Source organism: Rhinoderma darwinii, chromosome 3 (genome assembly GCF_050947455.1).
Source record: "Rhinoderma darwinii isolate aRhiDar2 chromosome 3, aRhiDar2.hap1, whole genome shotgun sequence".
In the NCBI taxonomy this organism is placed as follows: Eukaryota; Metazoa; Chordata; class Amphibia; order Anura; family Rhinodermatidae; genus Rhinoderma; species Rhinoderma darwinii.
In genome coordinates, this window is record NC_134689.1 from 131286415 (window position 1) to 131313203 (window position 26789).

At 41.0% G+C, this 26789-nt stretch overlaps 1 protein-coding gene across 1 annotated transcript in view; it reads right to left on the reverse strand.

The window, feature by feature from the left end:
- Nucleotides 1–785: 785 nt before the first annotated feature.
- The window catches only part of APPL2 (adaptor protein, phosphotyrosine interacting with PH domain and leucine zipper 2), a 69725-nt gene continuing 43721 nt past the window's right edge, over nucleotides 786–26789 (reverse strand). The window contains exons 10-21 of the mRNA XM_075856760.1: nucleotides 24298–24456; nucleotides 23512–23700; nucleotides 14494–14536; nucleotides 13562–13618; nucleotides 13388–13476; nucleotides 13116–13271; nucleotides 12975–13030; nucleotides 12081–12255; nucleotides 11254–11290; nucleotides 8849–8989; nucleotides 2523–2570; nucleotides 786–1232 (exon numbers count right to left, since the gene is read on the reverse strand). Coding sequence (XP_075712875.1) covers nucleotides 1092–1232; nucleotides 2523–2570; nucleotides 8849–8989; nucleotides 11254–11290; nucleotides 12081–12255; nucleotides 12975–13030; nucleotides 13116–13271; nucleotides 13388–13476; nucleotides 13562–13618; nucleotides 14494–14536; nucleotides 23512–23700; nucleotides 24298–24456 — 1291 coding nt within the window. The 3' untranslated portion in view covers nucleotides 786–1091. The remainder of the gene's footprint in view (nucleotides 1233–2522; nucleotides 2571–8848; nucleotides 8990–11253; nucleotides 11291–12080; nucleotides 12256–12974; nucleotides 13031–13115; nucleotides 13272–13387; nucleotides 13477–13561; nucleotides 13619–14493; nucleotides 14537–23511; nucleotides 23701–24297; nucleotides 24457–26789) is intronic.

The following is a 26789-nucleotide window of genomic DNA, read 5'->3' on the forward strand; positions in this document are numbered from 1 at the left end:
ACAAGTCATGTTGTTTGGTCACAACCTGAAGTTTAATGCTTCAAAACAATGCCGAGTGTTATAGAAGAAAATCCTCAGGGGTGTTTATTGATCTGTGCATGCCATATATTTGTAAGGTCATTGGCTAATGGACAAATTGATTTCCATGTCATGGCTATGGCCTCCTTTAGGAAGGGGCTCTCAACTGTCTCCAATATGGAGAAATAGTGCTAGAATTTGTGGTTGCAGCAATATAGTCCCCCCCCATAAAGAAATCATGTTGGTAAGGGCAGCATATTCTAGGCATTTGTATGATGCAGAAGATGAAACTTTGAGGGGACGACTATTTTATTGAGTTGTAGTTTAATTTCTATTCATTGTTTTCTTCAATTTGTGTGAAACATTAAGTCCTAATTATCCTCCAACCAGCGAATATTTGCTTGCAGATATCATACACTAGAATAATACATATGTGATATTCAGAGATTACTTTAATCTAGTTCTTCATTGAACCCCTAGGTGCCCGATTATCAGAACTTTACTGCAGTAAACATTTTGTAGACATTTTTAGTACAGTCTGCCTTAATCTTAAAGCAACCCCTTTGGTTCCGGGACAACATTTTAAATATGATGCTGTACATGGAGGAATAACTGATGCCCTCCAGTTGCCCCCCTATGCCGTGGATCCACCATTTTAGGATCCCCTCTGAGGTCTCATAAAATGCCTGCCGCGCTTCTTAGACTGAGTCTGAGACACTCCCACCATTCTCGGATTGGCCAGAGCTGCTCACGTGAGCAGTTCTTTCCAATTCGTGAAGAGGGGGAGGGTGTTAGACTCAGTCTGAGAGGCACGGTGACCATTTTGAGACAACACAGAAGGGATCCTAAAACGGTAGATCCACGGCAGAGGGGCGCAACTGGAGGGCACCAGGTAATATTACTCCATTTACCCCATCACATTTATAACTTTGGCCTGAGCCCGGAGGGCCGCATTAGTGCACATCATTACATTGTATGAAAACAACCACCTATAGAACAACCTCAACATTTCACCAACCAGGCATTGAATTTAAAGTACTTGCAAGTGTGCAAACATAAAAAGGTCAGTTCTGTTACGCTTCAGATTCCAGTCCTTCAGTGCATGACACACGATCATGACCATCCTCATCCTCTGGCTGGACATTCAGAAGGACAAACTTGCCATCATTTGATAGTGGAACTGATGACATGAGTTGTGCCAGTGCTTCTGGATCCTGCAAGGGAAAATATTATAGCATTAGAAAGACAAATTCTCAAGGCAGACACAGCCCAAAAGGGTATATTAAGCAGGTGGGCAGCTCTGATCACAGATGTTCGTGATCTCAGTGTCTGTGTGGTAAGTGCAGTGCGGGTAACTGTATAAAATAAGTACATCTGAATGTGGTGAATTTGATGAGCACTTGCTGTATGGTACATATACACTGTGGCTTTGATACACTTGTTGTTACATATAACCGTGATCACTAGGAAATCATAAGCACCAAGATGTTCAGTTTGGTGGCTACTTTTGAACTTTTTTTTCTTACTTTTGATTCTACACAACGTATAAGGGAAAGAAAACCAGTTATGATTTTACAATTAGATTTTTATTAGTTGATAAGGCTTAAATGGGTTGTCCAGGGCTTCAATATATGATGGATGAGGGGTCTGCCCCCACAACACCCACACCGTTCAGCAGAATGGAGCGCTGCGGCCCCTACCTTGTTTACCCAGACACACACTGTACACATGTGTGGCTGTACCTGGTACTGCGGTTAAGCCATGTTCACATGGGCAATAAAGAGGCCATGTTGATCCCTGGTCCCCCCGCTAATTATACAGTACATTGATTATACATTGATAACCTATCCTAAGGAAAGGCCAAAAATGATTCAAAATGATGCAAGTTCTGTCGTTTTAAAATTCAGAGGAAACAAACTTTAAACTGCAAACACATAACAGAAGCAGTACTTTATCCCATGCATCTGTGAATTTTCGAACTACTTCATGATTCAGGATACTTGTTGCTATTCAGCATCCTTCCTAAACACGATTTCGTTCACCTTCATGCCATCAGGTTCTCCATAGATTTACCATGCTCAAAATACTAAATCTATATATTATTTTACTCAGCCTAGTAAAGCCCTTAACATTCATTTGAAGAAGTTTAGGGTGTTTAATCTTACTTATTGGACATCCTCAGGAGAGGCACCCTTTTTCTCACACATTTTATCCTCAAATTCCAAAACGTACTGCATTCCGAGCAATTTTCCAGCCAAGGAATGAAGCAGGTTGTGTTGAAAAAGGTTTCTCTATTATCTGGTCAAAATAAGCTATGGCAAAAACCCCTGATTTTTACATCCCGTCTACCTCTACTGTGTTACACAAAGAAGTTTAGGGAAAGTGACACTAAATACCACGACTCCACTAGCTCAGCCAATTGACTATAATGTCACCACTAGAAGCACAGAACATTAGTGGTGATGGATGAATGTGGATGTTCTCGCAAACTATGTAGTACGAACCTTCTCCGCAGCGGCTATTTCTTTTCCTAAGCTGATGGCAAAACATATCTGTGAAAAGAAAAAATGGAGGGTTGTCAGAGCACCACAATGGGGTTGACTAGTTAAAATTGCAGCTTTGCTGTAAAAGGAAATGATTCACAAATGTTGAAGACAAGTTTATATCTCAGAACAATCATTATGCTAGTTTACACTGTACTTTATTATAATGAATATTTAATCGCAGATGTCCATGAAATCAGATGCACACATCTACTTTTTTCTGTCAGTAGGTTATGTTTAGAGATACAAGCGAAAAACAGCGCTTTCGTATTTAGAAGGTACATTTTTGTAGGCTTGAATGTAAATTGTAACAATTCCAACAAAAAGTAAATAGATGTACCTACCCACTAGCAGTTTACTGGCCCAATGCAGCATGGCATGGATTCTACAGTGGGTCTAAAATAGCAGAAGCGATGCTATTACAATAGTATAAATTGGTTTAATCTCAACAATGTTCTATGGCAGGAATGGCCATACGATTGGAAAAGCAATCAAAAAATGGTACTCTAATACACAAACAATAAAAGGGTACACTGATACACAAACCCATGAGTAGGCAGTTACCCATTTCTGTGTTGAAGCTACCAAGAAAACGGCCTGGTAGTGCAACATCAAGACTTACTGGTCCCCGCTCTGAGGTCTACTAGTAGATCATGATCTAACATTTGGCCACCACTGCTCTATGGAGATGAGGTAGGAGGACCATGCAGACAACAGAAACATATTTAACCAGTTCAGGACCGGGCTATTTTGCGCCTTCAGGACCAGACACCGTTTAGCCATTTTTAGCACGTGTTAGTTAAATGGCTATAACTTTTTTATTTGTTGGGCTTACGACGTGATTTTTGCGAAGTTTTTTCCGTAGACAATGCAGGTTTCTTTTTGTATCGTTTTTATACACACCTTTTTTGCTATTTTAGAATTTTTATTCATAAAGTTTGAAAATAATAGTAAAAAAATAAGCTTTTTTACGTTTCAGCAATTTTTTGGGGTAATAACATAGTTTTACCCTAAAATAGACCTTTTATTTGTGATCGCCATTGTCTACCATAAATTTGAATATATTACATGTCTATATTAGGGTAATTGGGTCAGCGCTAGCGTTACAACAATGATTGGCGGGGGGGGGGGGAACGTTTTTTTTGGGGGTGGGTATTTTATGTGTATTTATTAATTTTTTTTTGCACTTTACTTTACTATTTTTTTATTACTATGGTCTGTCCCTCAAAGGTCAAAAAAGACCTTTGGGGAACTTTATATATATTTTTTTTCTTTCTTTTACACCATGTTTTTCCACTGTAACTGGAGCTGCACAGCAGCCCCAGTTACAGGGGAAATCAGCCCTCTCATAGTGACGATTGTCACTAACTGGGCTGTGCTGGGTCTAGTAAGACCCAGCAGCAGTCTCTCAGTAACGGCACCCGGCGATCATGTGACCAGTCACATGATCACCGGGAGGAATAGAGACAGTGCCGCTGCTGCTGCCTCTATTCCTATACACAGCGTTCATTGAGCGCTGTGTAAGACATCGGAGAAGACAGAAGCAACGAAAGCTGCTTCTATCCTCTCCTCAGGGTCCCCGGCAGTCACTGACAGCCGGAGACCCGACATTCAGCTGCCCGATCGCGCGGGCAGCAAGTTAAAACCTGAGCCGTAAAAAGTCTATGGCTCGGGTTTTAAGGACCCTGACCGCTGGCCGTAAAAATAGTCAGCGGTCAGAAACCAGTTAAGCTGATGTCATCTTCCTGGAATAATAGCATGATGACACAACCCTTGTTACATAATGTACTGTCCTACTAAAAGTCCTCACAGATGCATGAAGCCATAAAGGAATAAACTTTTTCATTAACAATACATAGACAACCTGTGCTCTTCATAGGTATCCTAATTGGGTTCGTGGAGCAATTTTAATTGTACATTTCCTACGCAGTTAAACAACAACCACCACTAGCTAAAAATATTGACATCACACAGGATTGGTCCTTGGTCCAAATTCTGAACCTTCTATTAACGTAATATACAACAAAGTGGGATTTATCAGACTAAACAATCTTTTCGAGTCCTCAAGTCAAGTTTTGGGTTTCAACAAGCCTGGTCCTACCAGGAGATAATCTGCTGCCAGAGTTGTCTCTGCCAATACCCACTGAAATAAAGATGCCAAACAGAGTATGCATGTTTATGGGTAGGTCAGGGTAGAAAGCTGTCAGCTGAACAAGCATTAGGCATACAAAAGCGGCAATAAATATATATCTGTGTACACATAACCAAACTAATAGGTATAGACAACCTGTTATCCCTGAACTATTACATCACAGCCCACAATGTTGGATACTTAAAGGCTATCTTTGATGGGCATTTTTTTAATTTTTATAAACAGGTCAGTCAGTGTGTTTGGTGTAACTTTTTAATTAAGCACAAATGAAAAGGGAAAGGGGAAATGTAAGGGAGAGATGGGCAAGAAGCATCAGGATCAAAAGAGCTTTAAAAAAATAAAAAAAACCCGCTTAGAGAGGTATGGTGTACCTAACAGGGATAGGGTGAACGGTCCCTCATTTAAGAACACCCCATTGAATTTACGAATTCCATTCAGCATGTATACAATTAGAGTAGTTGAATGGGAATGAAGAGGGAAAGGTGCATGAATCAAGTATCAACATTAGGGTGCATCCAGAGGCCAAACTATGTTGTAACGTTTGTCTCCCTGGAGCGCAACGCTATATTGCTTTCTGATATTGGATTTGCTCTTGGAATCAGTCTGTATCAGACTGCGTTGCGCAGACTTGTGCTGGGTGATGCATTGGGTGCGTCTCACTAGATGTTACACAACCAACTGCACGCGCCAGTGTAACAAAGTGAATCTTGTCTGTGGACAACAGACAAATTCAATTATCAGTGCTGGATACAAATGGGTGCATTCTATTTTATTTTATTGGCAGCAGCCTAATGCCTTATTCACACGACAGGGTCCCGCCCGAGTGTCGGCCGATAAAATCGGCAGTTTTTCCCGGCCGGTATGCATTCGTTTTGCATCAGTTCCGGGCCGGGCATATCTGGACAGTGACAACTCCTGAAGGGGAATCCCCATGTGTGCGGGGATTCTGCTTCAGGAGTTTCCACTGATGTCACTGCCCAGATATGGACAGAGACATCAAGCGCTCTGTCCAGGAGCGGAATCCCAGAACACACGGGGATTCCGCTCCTTCAGGGAGCTAAAGTGGGGCTAGCACATAGCAGAGCAGGGAGATACCTCCCTGCTCTGCTATAGTGGCGTCGCTACAATAGTAGCAGCCGCAGCAGCTGCTAGCGGCGCCATCGGCCATGGAAGGTGTCGCCGGGCCAGGGCACTTTTAAAACAAGCAGGGGAAGGGAGCCAGCGCAGTGCTCCCTTCCACCTGCTGTACACCTCGGCCCTGCCACACAGTGCATAAACTTACCTCCAGCATAGCCATTCGTCCGAATGGCATAAACTCCTCCTCCTCACATGCACTCTGCGCTGTGAGGAGGGAGCGAGCGACGGAATACATGGCCATCGCTCGGGACACATTCCGGTGATGGCCGTGTATTAACCGGCCCCATAAACTTCTATGGGAGCCGTGCGGCCGGGTAAACGGCCGAAAATAGGACATGTCCCATTTTTTGACGGCCAGGTTTCCCGGGCCGTCAAAAAATCGGTCGTGTGAATAGCCCCATTAGGGGTCTATTGTTCCTACTGCAGCCGGGTGATGGCCGTTTTATGAACGGCCGTCACCCGGCCGGGAAACTCTGTCGTGTGAATAAGGGCTTATTGTGTGTAGCAGTCTGGCAAAATGAAACACAAGGCAACACGAGCAGATACTTATGTTAAAATTAGTACCAGTAACATTTGTATTATTTGTTATGAAGATCTGGCAACATAAGTAACAATGAGAGCACCTTGGAGAACGCTGCCCCTCCCTCCAGTAATTGCGGAGAGCACGTTGCCCAGCACCAGGCCAGACGCCGAAGAACCAAAACAGCAAGTCCGCTGTTCGATCCACTGCACACGCGCTATTCAAGCGCTGTGAACAGATGAGCTGATATTCAGCTATGAGTTTGTACCACTCGTGTGCATATAAGCATCGGCACGAACGGCGTCCAGCAGTGCCACTACAAGGATGTATTGCCCTGCCTGGTGATGGCTCCCAGCAAGTATTTGCACCAAGGTAATCTTTCCCTCAAATTGATAATCCCTGATCTAAGACCGGATTCGTTCCGACGCGCGTTTCGCTGACGTTAGTCAGCTTCTTCTAGTGGCGTGAGCGCTCAGTTTCTCACGTCCTTTATGTGCCAAATTGTGATTCACAGCTGTCATAGCCAATCTCAATTCTCTATTTAAGAACAATGTTTAATTGATAAAAAGCTCCTACAAGGTTAGAACTAATAGTGTCTAGATTAATGGACAAATAAGGGTTATTACCCTAGGGCATAAAGACCTACCCACTTCTAAAGATTTATAATAACTGAATATCCAAAAATATATAGCTATTACAAGTTTTTACTTAGTTTGCAAATTCAATAATTTTTATTTGGATGTGAATTTTTATTTGAATTTTACTAGTATTTTTTTATCTTATGTTATTATTATATCATAACAATTATGTAATTTTATTCATTTTTATATTTAGTTTTGTTTTATTGAATTTGTGTTACCTACACCAAGCAATTTATTTATATTTATATTCATTGTTATCTGAAAGTTACCTATGCCAATCGATTATTCCAAACCGTAGTGGTAAGACAAGGTTAATATACCATTTATAGTTCCCATTCAGGAGAACAGTGGAGATTTTTCTCTCAAAAAATATGTTACTTTATACAGTTATAGTGGAATTTGAACTTGTGGGTCAAAAGGTCCTACGTAAAATGGACAGTTGTATACACCCGTATGTTGAGATATATATATAAAACTATGCACTAATATTCAATGCATTGTCATAGAGTTACAAAAAGCATCCAAAATTTAATGACTTGTTTAATCCATTTGGACTCACAGATTTGATCCTATAGATCCATCTACTCTCTTCTCTCAATAGAAAATTGTCCACATCTCCTCCTCTAAACCCCAATGATAAGTGGCAAATGGCCCAACCCGTGAGCTCCCAAACATTGAGATTCTGTTTGAGTTTGCATCTAAAATGCATTAAAAAAACCAGCAATATTAAGTGCCGATTTTACCTGCAGAATTAACTTAGGATTTTCCGCAACATGTGTATACAGCCTGAAAGTAATAAACTACGGTGCTTGTGGTACATTCTGTGCACTGAACATCTAAAATAATTATACTGGTCTTATTAATATTTATAATATGGATGATGAACAAATATTAGTAATATTTGGTACCTGGAAAACAGTGAATTTGCTTGCCCTTCATGATTTTGACTTTACTGATACATGACAATGTATTCTAATATTTCTAAATGACGTGAGGTACAGTACCTGTGCAATCTACCAGTAACATGATAATACAATAGTTTTTGAGGTGCACGGACTCAGCACTTGATCAAAATATGATTAGTCACTGACCAAGGCTGAGAAAAGCAACTGGGTTAAGGCCCTATTACACCGCCCAAATTTGGCCGGTGCCGATTAACGAGACAGCTCATTGATCGGCGCATGTTTTCCCGTCACAAGGAGCTACGTATGGGGACGAGCGCTCGTCCCCATACATTATTATCATGTCGGCAGCGCGTCTCCCTGTTTACACAGGGAGATGTGCTGCTGACAACGATAATATTTCCATTTTTAATACGATACGATCAGCAGATGAACAAGCGTTTTGTCGTTCATCTGCGGATGGCGGCCCTGTTTACACAGGGCAATTGTCAGCAACGAGCTTGTCTGCCCGATAATTGCCAGGTGTAAAATACCCTTTAGAGCGTAGGGAAACATTATATTAGTAAATAGATTAACTATTTAATGAAAAGAGATTGATATCACAGGGAAACCCCTCTAATCTTTTTTTGGGTTTTTGCTCAACGTATTGGGGGCTTTGTAACCAATTACTTTTTGGCGTATAGAGCTATGGTGTCAAGTAACAATATTTTCAACTTAGTGATTGCCCCAGTTTCAATTCATATTGTAGCTTGAGGGACCAATGTAATTTACATTATAGTTGGAATCATCATACAATAGATCTATAAAAAGATTATTACTGCATTCCCACTGAAATAAAATTAATAAAACTTAAATAATTGAGTGAAAAAGAACACAGAGGAGAATATAATGAATATATAATATGATAATATAAAGAATAGCATGCATGTAGAGACCTTTTCACCCTCGGTGTTACTTTCTAGGACATAGGCGCTCAAAGATTCATCTCCAGATGCTTCAGGGGTACAAACAATAAATCCTACCAAACGTTTGTTCTCTAGATGGGCAGCAAATTGTGTTATGTTTTCAAGGTCAAACTGGTAAAACAGAAGAAAAGAAACATAAATTATGTTTACATTTTAGTTTGTTTTTAGCACTCCTTTATGTAAAAAATGATAATAAAATAATAATAATAATAATAATAATCATATTAACAATTATAATCATCCTCATCATTTTAACCTAGAAACCTTTTAAAAGCATGAAAAAAACAACTAAAAACAAATAAACTTATTACTAAACACAATGTATTATTACTTTTACCATATAAAGAAGACCTGTTAGTTCTCCATACAGATCTGTTTTAGGCTCAGTGCCAATTTTAATATATATGGCGGGAAAAGCTCCCAACGTATACGTTAAACGTAGGCTGTGATGGATGCCATCACAGTGACATCTGTCACCATAGAGTTTAATGGTATACATTAAACACATACGCCATGAACTTATGACCCTGTTCATGACATATATATTAAACGAATATCATAGTAGTCTATGGGTGACGGATGCCAGTTAGGCATTTGTTTAACACATAAGTCACCCGTAGACTATTATGGTATCTGTTTAGCATATATGTCATGAAAGGTTATTGAAAAGCCCATGAGGTATACGTTAAACGTACACCTGTAATGTATGCCATACAGGGGCATGCGTCACCCATAGGGTCATATACACACGCACACACATTTTTACGGAATCCCTCGGGATGAAAAAGCATAGTCTACAACTCCATTCCATCCTCCAAAATAAAAGTGTACTGACTAATACTAGTCCGTTGGAGGCCAAAAAGACACTCTTGACGTCCATCGAGCTAATCCCGAGCATGTCCCTTTGGACACTTTTAGCGTGTACATTGGGAGCTTTCCTGACATACACACAAAACGTAGGGCCAAAACGTAGTGTCCACAGAGCCTTGTATTCCCAAAAAAAAACAATTCTAGAGCGCCTGTTCTTAGAGGATCAGCACAACGCAGAGTTCTATTATTCCTCCAGGAAATCTATGTATAAATTGACAACTGGGTGTTCCCATTCTCCTTGTCTCAATAGGGCGGATCCTTACACAGTCTGCCACTGAACTGAATGGACAGTGTCAGACTGTGTAGGGATGTGCCTTTCTAACAAGGGAAATTATAACAACCAGTTATTAATTTATTCATCAATTTCTAGAAGGTATATCAGAGGATAGTTTATGGGGAATGCTAAATTTACTACAACAGAAATCAGATATATCAGGAGATTTGACAGGTCCTTTTAAAGTCAAATAAACATTCAGACTTCAGCTGACAACTCTTTTTAAAAGGGGTTCTCCAACCATAACAACTTAAAACCTATTCACAGGATAGGTGATAAGCATTTGATCGCTGGGGATCCCCCAGCAAACCAACACATATCAGCTATTCTGTGGATAAATGATATGTTGTTATGGTCGGACAACCTCTTAAAAGTCAAATAAATATTAGATATCGGTCAATTGATCCATTCCCATGTTTAGCTGAGCATACATGTTATTTTAAAAAATGAGGATAAGTGGTTGCCAGACACATCTGTCATCACTTATCTCTGGGAATCATAGGTAAAGATCCAAATATTTGGATGCTTGATTCCCTGGCATCTAGAGACTGTCTTACATACCCAAAAGAAAAATGCAGTTGTTGGTGAACCCTGTCAAGGTTGTCAGGATCTGCAGACAAAACAAATGCCTTTGGCCAGCTTTAGTAGCAATAATGCCAAGCGAGTAAATTCCAACTTGACTATTAATTATCCAATGGCAAGTTCTCAGAGATAGTACGACGGACGTTTATTGCTATGTATGAGGGGCACCTGCTAGGAAACTTTAGACAATGTAGGACTGTAACCTTCAGCAGCGATAAGGCGATTTGGATAAACAGATTGTCAACAGTTCTGAAAATACGCTCTATTCAAATAAATTCGGAGCTCAATTTTTCCTCCTGTTGCTATTGTATTTTTGCTGGAGAGCCTGCTCAGCATTGATGTATTCAAAATGACTATTGCCTATTCCAAACATGCAATGGGTGTAAACATACTTCTAAATACTATTTAAAGAAAGAGGGTAAAAAGGTGACAGGTTGTCTTTAAATTATTAGCATGAAGTTGTACGATATTCTAAAACATACAATGAAGAATGAACTGAACAATAGTTAAACAGAAAATTAATACAAAATACACAAAATTCTACACTGTGCAGATGACCAGTCCACTATACAAAAATAACTACATACATTGTCATGGCATGAGAAGTCTCACTTTTTTTTAAAATAAAAAAATAAATAAATGTACTTACACTTATTCTTATAACTTGTGTTTGTGGATCTATTAATCTGAAATGTTAAATCCAAAGATTAAAATAAAGAACATTTTTATTTACAGTAGTTGTAACACATGAAATGACAGATTTTGTGCAGTGTTAAATATATATACTGTATATTATATATACACACACATAGACAATATTTCTTGCACACAATGTCATAACTTATTATATAATAACTATTATATACATCAAAATTTATATTGATCAGCCCCTATTTGGAGCAGTTCCATCTTGCAGGGCATTTTAAAAAAGGTTCATATATTTAAAAGGGATTGTCCATTGAAAAAAAATAAAAATACAAAATCAATATCTGATCAGTGGGGATCCAACTCTCGACAACCAAGCCTATCGGCTGTTTGAAGGGGCCACGGCTTTGAATGGGTGGAAGCTGTAATTCTGTGCTGTGCTCCTACGAATGCATCAGCGTTTTACAGTATGGAGCTCTAAGAAATGAAGGGCAGCAGCACTCGCCAGAGAATCAGACCCCCACCAATTAGATCTTGATAGCCGATCCTGAGGATAGGCCATCAATTTTATTACACCGGACAACCCTTTTTAATGTTATTTATGTATTACACTAGCAGAGTTGCAGATCCGTCAGGGTTCTGGTATTTTTTTATGGCAAGAATAGCGCTGCAATCTGCGCTATTCTTGTTATCAAAAGTACTGGAAACCCTGATGGACTGGCAATCCCGCCAGTTTGAATTAGAACCTTAGACCGATACCATACCATATCCAATAGAAGGCACTTTTGTGTTTCTGTAGATATTTATGTTATAGAAAGCCGTAAAATGTACCTTAAGCTTTTGCTGGTTACCATTAAGTGGGATTCTGTCATTCGAAATATATTATGAATGGCCCTGGCAGCCAAGACCTGTCTCATTGCTTCGAAAATGACCTGGTTGGTGTGGTCAGTTTTTACTTCCATTGAGCCTAAAAAGCGAACTACAAACATCTGCTGCAAAAGTAAACCTGAAATAAATAGAACAAGAAAACTAAATAAAAAAGATCAATTTTTGGAGGGGGGGGGGGGGCTTGAACTATTCATATTTAGCATTTAACATTAGCTAATAAGCATTGACCAACATAGACCATAATGTATTTTTCTAAAAGCATTCATACCCTTGAGTACTCTTATATTTGTTGGCAACAGACACTTTTCTGAATCTGTAATTGGTGGCGGACTGAAGCAGTAAGGCTGGGTTCACACAGAGTTTTTTTGCAGGCGGAAAATCTGACTTAAAATTCAGTTCGGAATTTTGAGACAGATTTTGCTCTGCCTGCACGCCGATTTTCACTGCGTTTTTCGCCCGCGGCCATTGAGCGCTGCGGGCAAAAAACGCAGCGAAATACGTTTTCTCTGCCTCCTATTGAAACCAATGGGAGACATTTTCTGACGTTTTTTGGCGCGTTTTCCGACGCGGTTTCCGCATAAAAATACTCAGGGTGAACTCCCCCTAAAAGTTGTTGTGTACAGGAACTGTGCAAGGAATGTGATCTGTAGAGGGATCATCACCTGGCAGCTCATCTGATGCTTCTACCACTCACATCTCTCTTGGATTCTGAAATCTGCACAGCAGTTTTTGTTGCTAGTGTTAACGATCATAGAATCCCCAGGATGGGCAACCCACAACCTCAATGATATCAATGTCTCCATAAATTAGAATAATAATTAATCATCTAAGTGTTACCTTCATCAGGAGGGTTGTCAAGTTTATCATCAGATTCCCCGAATGGATTTGTACGTCTGAAAAGAACAATATTGAACAAAGGATTCGAAATTCAAGTCACTTTACAACCAGTAATCGTTGTAGGACATTTGTACAACCTACCTGCTGCCTCTATTTTGGTCCTGGAATTCAGTGGCTGGTAGAACAATGTCAAACTGTATGGGGGTTCCAGGAGCTATTAACTGTTCCAGCTCTGGTTCCTTGGTTGCTTGCTCAGGCAATGAATCATATTGTGATGCAGTCTGCATAACGCTTTCACTGTACAGATAGAATTCACAAATGTGTACTTGCTCAGACATATAATAACATGAAGTTCTTTTAGAACTAAAACTGGCATTAGTATTAGGTTTAATAAAACTGGACCTTGTAAGTACCTTTGTGGTGTGCTTTCAAGTTTTCTATCAAAACTGGTGATGGGAGTTACTGCCTGCTGAGCCGTCTGATTAAGTCTTATGGCTACAGCCTATTGGGAGTAGAAAAAGGACAGACTTATTTCACAATAAAACCACAAACTACTGGGAATTAAAATTAATTCAATAAAAAAGTACCTCAGGGTTATCCGATAGGTAGATTTGTCTCGAAATATTGTTGATTGCAGAAATCCACTGAAATTGAGAATAAAGACATTATCTACCCTTAAACTAAAAATAATAATAAAGCTTGAATATAGTATACATAATAAACATAATAACTTTTGCAACAGTTATTTCTCCCAACTTCCCCATAAACATGCAAGTTCGACCAACTCAGCATGCTTTTGTCAATGGGGATGGGAATAATCCTGTCTCCTGTGGAACAAAGAATCGGAACATGGTGAAATCCAACATACCTAATCATTCATTTCCCTGACATAATATATACTGCCTGGGGACGGGCTCGGACAACTTTCATCTAAGGCTGGGGTCAGAAACGTGTGAGCTTTAATTGCAACTTGTATAAAACACCTTTCACTTTATGGTTTTCTTGATATATCAATTATATAAATTTATTCCTATTGACTGCAACAATCACAACATAGTAGCTATCACAGCTTACATGCCACAAAGACTCTGTGTAGCCTCAGCCTTAGGCCCCATGCACACGAACGTGCTTTTGTGGCCGCAATTCCCCCCCGAAAAATCCACGGGAGAATTGCGGCCCCATTCATTCCTATGGGCCCATGCACACGACCATGGTTTTCACAGTCCGTGCATTGCCCAGGAGCCTGGTCCAGGCCCATAGGAAATAACGCATGCAACCATTTGCACGGCCCGCAATTTGCAGGCGGCTCGCGGGTATCACTCCGTGGCCGGCCGACCCGAAAATCACGGCCATGCACATGGTTATGGTCGTGTGCATGAGGCCTTAGAGAGAAACCTCAGTAAAAAAACATTATCCCCTTGTAATAATCCATTAGGGAGTATTTCATTGTCCCTAATGAATACATATATTATATGAGCAACAATATTAAGAAAACACTATTGTTATAGAAAATAATTACCTCTTCATATTCTCGTTTTCCTTCTGCTTGGAGAATGAGACTCCTAGAGAATGCAGCAATGTATAAACATTATTTCACCCCAAACAAAAAAAAAAAGACCATGAAAAATAATAACAATAAAACAAAACAAGTGAACCAGGTCTAAATAATAGCATAACAAAGTATCGACGCTCAGTTTCTACTTCTTTGCATCTATATCAAGCTGAATAAAGTTTACCTATTAATTTTTGGGTTGTTTTTTTTTTGTTTACAGGGGGAGGCGGGTATCAAAATATCTAAAGCTCTGTTTTGTTTTTTCACTAAGTCACCACAAGGGGGACCCTAATGAAGACAGATTTATTTTTAAATTCTAAGGGAGCTGTATAAAGCTTCCACTAGTGGACAAAAAAAGCTAGCATTTAACTTTATAGCTGTGTGAAGGTGATTTGCAGCTCTTTATTTATTTATTTTTAAAGCTATATTAATAACTTAATCCAAAAATCAGTTTTGACCTTTTAAACAAAGAATAAAAAATGTGGAAAAGTCCATCCTTATCCTGCAGTAAATTGTGCAGGTTTTTTTTAAATTTATTATGACATCTTGGGGAAAGTTTCTCTATGGGTAGTGTATATTGTTTTATAAATGCGGACTGTACAGATAATTCTACGTACAAGCTATGTACACTGTCAGGGGTGTATGTAAAACAAAACACACTAAAGTGGCCCCCAACATATCAAACTTTTATATACATAACATTACAAAGGCACTAAACATTTAGAGCGCCGTGGACACCATTTCGTAAACCGATAAAACCTTGATGGAATTTATCTTTGATGAACTTACAAGAATATATCCGGGACTTAATTTAAATAACAACTCTCTTATATAATATTCTTAGAATGGATCGCTTTACAGATAAAAGCATTCCAATGATTCAGAAATCTTAAAATCTATACTGTTCATGAGAAAATACAGACATATACATTTTTTTATATTTTATGCAGACATTGAGGATGGTAGTGGGCTTCTTCATTTTGAGAAGCAATACAGATTTTTTTATGGATTAAACGTCCATTAAAGGAGTAATCTGTTTTATTTTTATAGAGCATCATGTAGCATCTGCTCCACTAATAATAATATTTATTTATACAGTACCAACATATTCTGCAGCTCTATACAATTGGGGAGGTAAAAAAAACAAAGTAAAAAAAATTAAACAAAAACAAGAGACAAAAGGAAAGCGGTCTCTGCTCATATGAGCTTACAATCTACATGGAATCGGAGGAGTATACAATAGGTACAAGGTGATTAGTTTGTCCAGCTGACCATCTCCTTGTGCTGCTGGCAAGGGTGATAAAAATAAAGCTGTATGACAGTCTTATTCTCGAATAGATTTATTTCTGACAGATGGGAATGTAATTTCTCTTACAGTATCCTCCACAATAGGGGTTATTACATGGTCGGACCATGATACGGTATCTCTAATAGTGAAAGATTGTTATAGTGCTCCTCCTCCATCCCAATGGCGCCTTAATGATTACATTCTATCACATCCTAACCATCACGTGCGTCTTAAGGAAGCCCTTACATCGTACTTCGAAATTAACTTTCCCTCCGTATCTAACCCCTACTCTTTGTGGAATGCCCATAAGGCATTTATGAGAGGAATTCTTATACAGGCGAGTGAACAGGCGAAGCGTGCTAGAGAGAAGGAGATCTGATACCCTGCGGAAAATATCTAACCTTGAATCCTTAAATAAAGGGTCTCTCTCACTTGATCGCTCGCAAAATCTCCGACAGTAGCATCTAACCCAGGGGTCTCAAGCACGCGGCCCGCGGGCCGCATTCGGCCCCTGGGGCTGTCATCTGCGGCCCGCGGGACACAGAGCCGCTAGTGCAGACTCTGCTCCAGGACTCTGGAATTCCCTGACATTGCTGACCACAGATGGACAGCGATGTCTGGGGCTTCCCCAGGGCCGGAGTTCCGTGCAGAGCACTAGTATAGGCACTGCTCCGGGACTCTGTGGAATTCCCTGACATCACTGTCCATATATGGACAGTGTGTCAGGGTCTTCCCCAGAGCGGAGTCCTGGGCAGAGCGCTAGTATCGGCTCTGCTCCGGGACTCTGTGGAATCTTCTGACATCTCTGTTCACATATGGACAGCAATGTCTGGGGCTTCCCCAGAGCTGGAGTCCCGGGCAGAGCGCTAGTATAGGCTCTGCTCTGGGACTTTGGGGAAGCCTCTGACATCGCTGTCCATACATCGACAGAAATGTCAGGGGCTTCCCCAGAACAGGAGTCTTTGTGGAATGCCCATAAGGCATTTATGAGAGGAATTCTTATACAGGCGAGTGAACAGGCGAAGCGTGCTAGAGAGAAGGAGATCTGATACCCTGCGGAAAATATTTAACCTTGAATCCTTAAATAAAGGGTCTCTCTCACTTGATCGCTTGCAAAATCTCAGACAGTAGCATCTAACCCAGGGGTCTCAAGCACGCGGGCCGCATTCGGCCCCTGGGGCTGTCATCTGCGGCCCGCGGGACACAGAGCCGCTAGTACAGACTCTGCTCCAGGACTCTGGAATTCCCTGACATTGCTGACCACAGATGGACAGCGATGTCTGGGGCTTCCCCAGAGCCAGAGTTCCGTGCGGAGTCCTGGGCAGAGCGCTAGTATCGGCTCTGCTCCGGGACTCTGGGGAATCTTCTGACATCTCTGTTCACATATGGACAGCAATGTCTGGGGCTTCCCCAGAGCTGGAGTCCCGGGCAGAGCGCTAGTATAGGCTCTGCTCTGGGACTCTGGGGAAGCCTCTTACACCGCTGTCCATACATCGACAGAGATGTCAGGGGCTTCCCCAGAACAGGAGTCCCAGTGATGTCAGGAGCACAGCTGGAGTCCCAGGAAGAGCCTACTAGCGCTCTGCCCAGGACTCCAGCTCTGGGGTTGCCCCTGACATCCATGTCCATATATGGACAGTGATGTCAGGAGCAGAGCTGGAATCCCAATCAGAGTGCTAGAAGCGGCTCTGCTCCGGGACTCCAGCACTGGGTAAGCCACTCACATCACTGTCCATATATGGACACTGATGTTGATGGCTTCCCCAGAGTTCCAGAGCCTATACTAGTGCTCTGCTCCGGAACTCCAGCTCTGGATTTGCCCCTGATATCACATTCAGGTCCAGGAGGATCCCCTGATGTCAATGTGTATGAACCGTGACGTCAGAGGCTCCGACAGTAGAGGAATCCCCATCGGCAATGCTCTGGCTGGAGATTCCACTCCTAGAGGGAGCCCCAACGGATCTATCTACTTGGGGTGTGTGTGGCATTATCTGCGGATGGCACTGTGGCAGCATCTGCGGAGGGCACTGTGGCGGCATCTGCGGAGGGCACCGTGGCAGCATCTGCGGAGGGCACCGTGGCAGCATCTGCGGAGGGCACCGTGGCAGCATCTGCAGAGGGCACCGTGGCAGCATCTGCAGAGGGCACCGTGGCAGCATCTGCAGAGGGCACCGTGGCAGCATCTGCAGAGGGCACCGTGGCAGCATCTGCAGAGGGCACCGTGGCAAAATCTGCAGAGGGCACCGTGGCAAAATCTGCAGAGGGCACCGTGGCAAAATCTGCAGAGGGCACCGTGGCAAAATCTGCAGAGGGCACCGTGGCAAAATCTGCAGAGGGCACCGTGGCAGCATCTGCAGAGGGCACCGTGGCAGCATCTGCAGAGGGCACCGTGGCAGAATCTACAGAGGGCACCGTGGCAGCATCTACAGAGGGCACCGTGGCAGCATCTACAGAGGGCACCGTGGCAGCATCTACAGAGGGCACCGTGGCAGCATCTACAGAGGACTCTGTGGCAGCATCTACAGAGGGCACTGTGGCAGCATCTACAGAGGGCACTGTGGCAGCATCTACAGAGGGCACTGTGGCAGCATCTACAGAGGGCACTGTGGCAGCATCCACAGAGGGCACTGTGGCAGCATCTACAGAGGACATTGTGGCATTATCTACAGAGGGCACTGTGGCATTATCTACAGAGGGCTCTGTGGTACTATCTAAAAAGGGGCTGCCTAATCTTGACATGCGTGTCTGCCAAACACTGCTAATTGAGCCGCCGGACTGCATTTAGCGACACTTAAACTGGAAAACTGGATTGTTGAAATAAGCACTGGGAGAACTCACAAATTTTAAACCTAGCGGTATTATTATAGTAATGTAGTTTTATTATTATAGTGTTATAGTAGACCAAATAACTAATTGATTAACAATAATTTTGTATTGTATCAAATTTGAAAGTAATGCGGCCCGTCAACTTCCCATTTTTTCTATATGTGGTCCATTTACCCGGCCGAGTTTGAGACCCCTGGTCTAACACTTAAAAGTTTGCTAACTTCTAAGTTTGACCATGTCCTGAAGAAGTATCAATTGAACTCCTATGTTCATAATAACTGGGCGGGTGCGCTCATGGCTCGTAAATTTAAGCGTATTATGACGACCCCTAGGATAGCCTACCTAAAAGGTGATTGGGGGGAAAAATGAATGGATCCAAGACAGATTGCAGATCATTTCCGTCTCTCTTATGAATCCTTATATAATTTAGCCTCGGATTCCTCCACACATCAACCTCTCAACAAGAAATAGACTCCTTTTTGACCTCGGTGAATCTACCAAAAAAAACTGAGGATTTTGTCGGAGCCTGTGTCATCATTGGAGGTCCTCAAGGCCATTACATTTCTTAAACTATTTAAAAGCCCGGGCCCAGACGGATTAATGCCCCATGCACACGACCGTAAAAACTCCCGTAATTACGGGCCTATAGACTTCTATTGGCCACGGGTACCTCTCCTTATGCTTACGGGAAGGTGCCCGTGCCGTTGAAAAAGATAGAACATGTCCTATTTCAGGCCGGAATTACGGCACGGGCAGCCCATAGAAGTCTATGGGGCTCCCGTAATTACGGGTGGCTACGTGTGTGTACCCGTAATTACGGGAGCGTTGCTAGGCGACGTCAGTAAATAGTCACTGTCCAGGGTGCTGAAAGAGTTAAACGATCGGCAGTAACTCTTTCAGCACCCTGGACAGAAACTACCGATCACAATATAGATAAAGCTGTAAAAAAAAAAAAAAAAAAAGACGTTCATACTTACCCAGAGCTCCCTGCTTCTTCCTCCAGTCCGGCCTCCTGGGGTGACGTTACAGCCCATGTGACCGCTGCAGCCAATCACAGGCCAATCACTGGCTGCAGCGGTCACATGGACTGCCGCGTCATCCAGGGAGGTCGGACTGGATGTCAAGAGAGGGACGCGTCACCAAGACAACGGCCGGGTAAGTATGAATTTCTTTTACTTTTATTACGGAAAGGGCTATCACTTCTCTCTATCCTGCACTGATAGAGAGAAGGGCTGCCGATTAGTGGTGCAGTGCAATTTTTCAGCCAAAAACGTGCCCGTAAATACGGGTGGAATACGGGTGACACCGGACCCGTATTTACGCCAATATTTACGGGTGGACAAAAATACGGTCGTATGAGGCCTTACTCCCTTTTGAATTCAAATATTAAGATTTATGCCAAAATAATTTCTTTTAGATTGCTCCATTTTCTTCCCAATATTATTTCTCCGGATCATATAGGGATATGGGATATGTTTTTTTAGGTGAAGGTGGTATGAATTGAAGGATTGACTGATTAAAAAGGACAGATCAAAATCAAGACTTCTCCCTGGACATAAGGCCCGGATTGTGGTGTTACAGATGAGACATCAGGTTTAGGTAAAGGTGATGGAGGAAACAGAAAAAGCTCAGTTTTAGAAAGATTAAGTATGAGATTGAGATGAAATGACAGCAGATATTCGGCCTAACACCAATTGTGTACAGGTCAAACACCGAACTTTTTTTTTTTTTTTAAATTTGTCAATATAATTTTTTTTAACAAATGTAATAAGTACAATAAAAGAAAAATGCATTAATCATCAAAGAAACCTAACCCACACCCCGCCCTAGAGACAGAGAAAAAGAGGGAGAAAAACCCCCCCAAAAAACACATCAATTATTTCTTAAACCAAGCCATTAAGGACAGTAAGGCTATGTTCACACTGAGTATTTTGGGGGAGGAATATCTGCCTCAAAATTCCGTTTGGAACTTTGAGGCAGATATTCCTCTCCCTGCACGGCGATTTTCGCGGCAATTATCGCGCCGTTTTTCGCCCGCGGCCATTGAGCGCCGCGGGCATAAAACAGCGAGAAGTACGCTTTCTCCTGCCTCCCATTGAAGTCAATGGGAGGTCAGAGGCGGAAGCGCCCGAAGATAGGGCATGTCGCTTCTTTTTCCCGCGAGGCAGTTTTACTGCTCGCGGGAAAAAGACGCCGACGCCTCCCATTGAAATCAATGGGAGGCGTTCTCGGGCCGTTTTTGCGATGCGGTTTCCGCGTCAAAAAAGTCGGCAAAATACCCCGTGTGAACGTAGCCTAAAGCCAAGGATTCCATTTCTCATATAAACTACGCAGAGGAGTTTTTCTCAGAAAGTATGTTTTCTCAAATAACATGACCCTGTTCACCTCCCTTTCCCACTCCCCAAAGTTAGGTGTTACATTTGAACTCCAAAAGACAGAGAATTAATAGCCGGACTAAGTAAAGCATTTGTAATATCAACTTGAGATTTTTACCCCTACCTATCCCTTTCAAGATCAAATCATTGCCAAGTATCCATAAGACAGGATTGTCAGGAATTATAAATAGAAAATATTGAAGTGAGGTCTGCGTTTGGCATTGAACATTTCCAACACTTGGAGGTTTCAATAACCCCAAATCGAAATAACATCTTAGGAGAGAGATAAAGCCTATGATTCAACTGAGAAAACCGATGCGCATGATTCACGGAGACCCAGTTAACAGTTCTAAATATTCTCTTCCAGTCAGTATCCACCATTTCTCCCAAATCCTTTTCAGAGTTCAGTTTATTCTTGAAAAAGCGTTTATTGCTTTTAAACCCTTGTTACAATGCATATAGCCTGGAGATGAGGCCTTTCCTATTCAATTGTCGCATTAAAAGTGAATAAAGATTTGATTTTTGTGTATATAATCTGGTTTTATTTTCCATCTGGACTACAATCTGAAAGAGCTGTACATAAAGCAAAAAATCTGTACGTCTAAAGGCCCTATTACACCGGCCGATTGTGGTCGATGCAGTGAGCTCGTTTGCTCCTGTCACAAGGAGCTATGTATGGGGACGAGCGGTCGTTATGTTTGCTCATTCATCTGCTGATCGCTGCCCTGTTTGCAATTATCGGCAACGAGCATTCTATGAACGATCGTTTGCCCGATAATAGCCCAGTGTAAAACCCCCTTAAGAAATTGTTCCATAAGAGGCTATTGAATGTTTTAATCTTCGCATCAATAAATAAGTGGCCTAATTGTATAACATTCAAGTGAATCCAAAGCTTAAGATTTACATCATATTTAAAGTTTGAAAGATAGTGGGGCAATATCTAGGGAGAATTGTAAACCCTCCATTTTTTTTAATTATGTGCCAAATTTTGTGTCGGATTCTATAAATACCCATATTCCTTGAGACTCCAAAAAACATCAGTCCTGACTCCAAAAGAGCATAATCTTCCTTAACCTTCCCCTCACCCAAAATTTTTAACATGTGCCGGTTTCTTGCATGCTCATCTCAGCTCACTAAGTGCTGAAGCTGGCATGTATAACAATGAAGTCTAAAGTCGGGAACAGAGAAGCCCCATTCTTGTGTATCAAAAGTCAATGCATTTAACGCAATCCTAACCCTTTTCGCATTCCAAATAAGATTGTTCGATAAAGATTCAAAAGATTGAAATATTTTATGAGGAATCCAAACTGGGAGCGTTAGATTTTTGGTAAAAGCACCATTTTCACCAAGGCGATTTAAGGAAGCTTTGTTTAAAGGGAGTTTATTCCAGATCTTAATCCTACTTCTCGGATCCTCTATTATTGGTTTTATATTTAATACTATAAAATCATTTATAGTACTGGAGATTTGAATCCCTTTGTAAACAATTTCTGCTACTATACCAACTTCACATTTATGGATAAGAGATGGAATAGCAGATGACCCAAGTGGCAATAAACTAGATTTTGCCCAGTTAATTCTCAACCCCGAGAATTCGCCAAACTCTTCATAGATGTGGACGACATGTTCCACTGATCCAAAGTCCCTTAAAAATAGAAGCATGTATGCCGCATAAAGTGAAATATTTTCTTCTCCTCCATAAAAAAAAACCCTAAAACCTTTTATACTATTCTCAGCTCTAAATTTTGATGGCTAATGGTTCCAATGCCAGGACAAACAAAAGTGGAGAACGGGGACTACTGGTTTACATGTTTACATTTGTCCCTGACCATTAAATATCTGTTCTTTCAGTATAACATCAGTGTAGTTGTAACTTTAAAATACATACAGTGAAACCTCTTTGAGGTGACCACTCAAAATTGTAGTGAAAAATGTTCTTCTAGAGGGGTGGTCCGCTAAAAGAAGAGGGCCAACATACATTGGATATAAGTGCACTAAAAATCTATCACAGGATAATCTAGTCTAAATGAAGGGTGGTCTTCACAAAGAGGTGTTGCTTTGGAGAGAATTTTACTGTAATTGTTTTTAAGCCACACAAAAATGCAGTTATCCCAAATTTTGTGGAGATATATACATGGTTGTAAGGTAGAATTCTGACTTTAACCCTGAGTATAGCAAAATGCTTTTCTCAGTGTAATGAAAATTCAATGCACAACAGAAATAAATCTTATATTAAATCAGTTATTTGTATTAAAGGTATTACTCCTGAATAGGAATCAATGCTGAATGTATGTCCACAAAAGATAAAAATATAGCTGAATAAAAGCCTAAATAACGGATAATATAAGTAAAGAACATGATGCCCATATTTAGTCAGCAGTACATGCTCACTTAATAGATACAGATATTGTTAATTCTGTAATGTCTAATATACAGGTCATATCACAAAAATTACATAAACGGCCAATGGGTAAATAAAACAACTTAAACACTTACGATTTGCCATTGGGAGAGGTGATTTGAAAGCAGTATCGTCTGTCCTCACAGTCCACTGCCATGACCGAACAATTGTCTAGGTCCTGAATAAGACCGCCAGCCACTTCACCACGGTGCTGACACATTAGGTTACCCCCTTGTGTAAAGAAATACAGTCTCTCCCATACTGTGGTAACCAAACCGGTTTTGCTAAAGAGAATAGAAATAATGGCTTAAGAAATATATATATATTAATATATATATACATACATACATACATATATATATACACACATACACACTTTATATAGTGTATAATAACCAAAAATAAAGGCCCCCATGTTTGTTTTAAATATGGTACCCATGCCATTAGGTAGCGTGCACACAACCGTAATTCTGCAATTGTGGATCAAAATACTAATCCATTCATTTCTATGGCCCACGGACACCTTCCCGTATATTTACGGAAGATCTTGTCTTCCCTTCACACCAAACCTGGCACTGGCACTGACACAGACAATCCTATGATTTTGTGATGTGATGTCTCAGATTTCCATGACCCTGGCAACCTGCAGATTTGGAAGCCAGAGTTCTGTATTTGCAAATACAAAAATCCAATGATCCAATAATACTTTCAAACGTTATTAATTCTATCAGATTCCTTTCACTCTACTAAAACTGGGCTAGCACTTGCAGCACATGCAGAGTATAAACTGCCATCAAACATGGAACGAAGTATAAGCTTGTGTTGGTTAGGACCACAGGATAAAGATTTAAATGGTTACCTATAAGCAACACATATTTTACCTTCTCATATTTAGATAGCCAGCCTTTTGAATCAGGTTTCGGTTAATAACTGGGGAAGACACATCATTATCTGGTGTATATATGTCATCGCTACCAGAAAGTAGCTCCTGTTGCGTAATCCTCATAGACTCTGCTTCAGCATCCAACTCTCCTTGTATCCTGAAAGTACAGATGGCAGTCCTAAATAGCTGATAGCGGACAGAATTCCAGTAATAGAATAGTACAGGTACAAATAGATGATGCAAGAGGATTAACCCCTTGGAGACACAGCCAGTTTTGGTCTTGTGGACAGAGATGATTTTTTCAAATCTGGCATGTGTCACTTTATGTGGTAATAACTTTGGAATGTTTTTACTTATCCAAGCGATTCTGAGATTGTTTTCTCGTGACATATTGTACTTTATGTTAGTGAAAAAATGTGATCGATAAATTCAATATTTATTTGTGAAAAACACCAAAATTTTTAGAACATTTTGAAAAATTGGCATTTTTCTAAATTTAAATGTATCTGCTTGTAAGGCAGTGCCCCATATGTGGTAATAAACTGCTGTTTGGACACACGGCAGGCTCAGAAAACCTGGAGTGCTATTTGGCTTTTGAAGCTCAAGTTTTGCTGGAATGGTTTATGGGTGTCATGTCGCATTTGCAAAGCCCCTGAGGGACCAAAACAGTGGAAATCCCGCAAAAGTGACCCCATTTTCGAAACTAAAGCTCTCAAAGAATTTATCGAGGGGTATAGTGAGCATTTAGACCCCACAGGTTTTCTGCTGAATTTTGTGTAATTAGGCAGTGAAAATGAATATCAAAATTTTTTACACTAAAATGTTGCATTTTCTCATTTCCACAAGGGATAAAGGAGAAAAAGCACCCCAACATTTGTAAAGCAATTTCTCCCTAGTATGGAAATACCCCACATGTGGTCATAAACTGCTGTATGGACACACGGGAGAGCTTAGAAAGGCAGGAGAGCTATTTGGGATGCAGATCTTGCTTATTTGATTTTTGGGCGCCATGTCGATTTGCAAAACCCTGAGGTACCAGACTACAGTGGAAGCCTCCAAGAAGTCACCCCATTTTAGAAACTACACCCCTCAAGGCATTTATCATTTGCCTGGACAAATGACATGGCTCAGAATTGAAGAGCAACATGCGCATTTGAGGTCTATTTTGGTATTTTCACAGCACTGGCCCACAGTTGCAGGGCTCCGAGGTCAAATAGTAAAACAAACCCCCAAGTAGTGACCCCTATCTTAGAAACTACACCCCGTAGAGCATATTAAGAGGTGTAGTGAGTATTTTGACCCCACGTGTTTTTTCATTAGAAGTGAATGCGTAGCGGATGATGCAAAGTAAAAGTTGCAATTTTGCACTGCTATGCCAGTTTAGTGCACAATATGTCGTGCCCAGTTAGTGCCACTGAAGACAAATACCTCATAAAATGTTAAGCGGGTTCTCCTGGGTATAGCGACGCCATATATCTGGACGTAAACTGCTGTTTGGGCACACTGTAAGGCTCAGAAGGGAGGGAGCGCTATTTGGCTTTTGGAGCGTAGACTTTGCTTGATAGTTTTTCTGTTTGGGGTATTGCTGGTATTTCAGTTTATAATGTGGGGGCATATGTAATCTGTGCGGAATACATCAGGGCAAAATAAGAGGGTATAATAATGCTGTAAATAAATAATAATCCGCAGATATGTGGCCGGTGTCGCACTGACCTTATCCGCTTTTGGAACACTCTGCACATTTTGCATCGCCATATTCTGAGAGCCAGAACTTCCTTCTTTTTTCTCCACCGGAGCTGTGTGAGGGTTTATTTGTTGCGGGACAAGCTGTCGTTTTCATTGGTACCATTTTGGGGTACATGCGATTTTTTGATCCATTTTTTGGCAAGCAAGGTGACCAAAAACAAGTAATTCTGACAATGTTTTTTATTCTTTTTACAGTGTTCACCATGGGCTCCAAATGACATTTTACTTTATTCTGCGGGTCGATACGATTACGGCTATACCAGAAGTATATAGTTTTTTTTTTATGTTTTGAAGCGTTTGCACTATAAAATCACTTTTTTAAAACATATATTTTATTTTTCATCAAAAAAGCTGTGTAAGGGCTTGTTTTTTGCGGGACGGGTTGTAGTTTTTATTGGTACTATTTTGGGATACATGCGACTTTTTGATCACTTTTTATTCTATGTTTTGTGAGGGGTGGTGACCAAAAAAATAGCGATTCTGTCATCATTTTTTATTATTTCTTTTTGCGGTGTTCACCGTGCGTTAAATATAACATTATAGTTTTATAATTTGGTTAGTTACGGACGCGGCGATACCAAATATTATAGGTAAAATGGCAGTGTATGTTTTTATTCACTTGAAGCTTTTATTTTTACACTTTTATTCAACATTTTTATAAAGTTTTTATTTCGTCCCACTAGGGGACTTGAAGGCCTGCACTTCTGATCTTTACTCTAATACATTGCACTACCGACATTATTC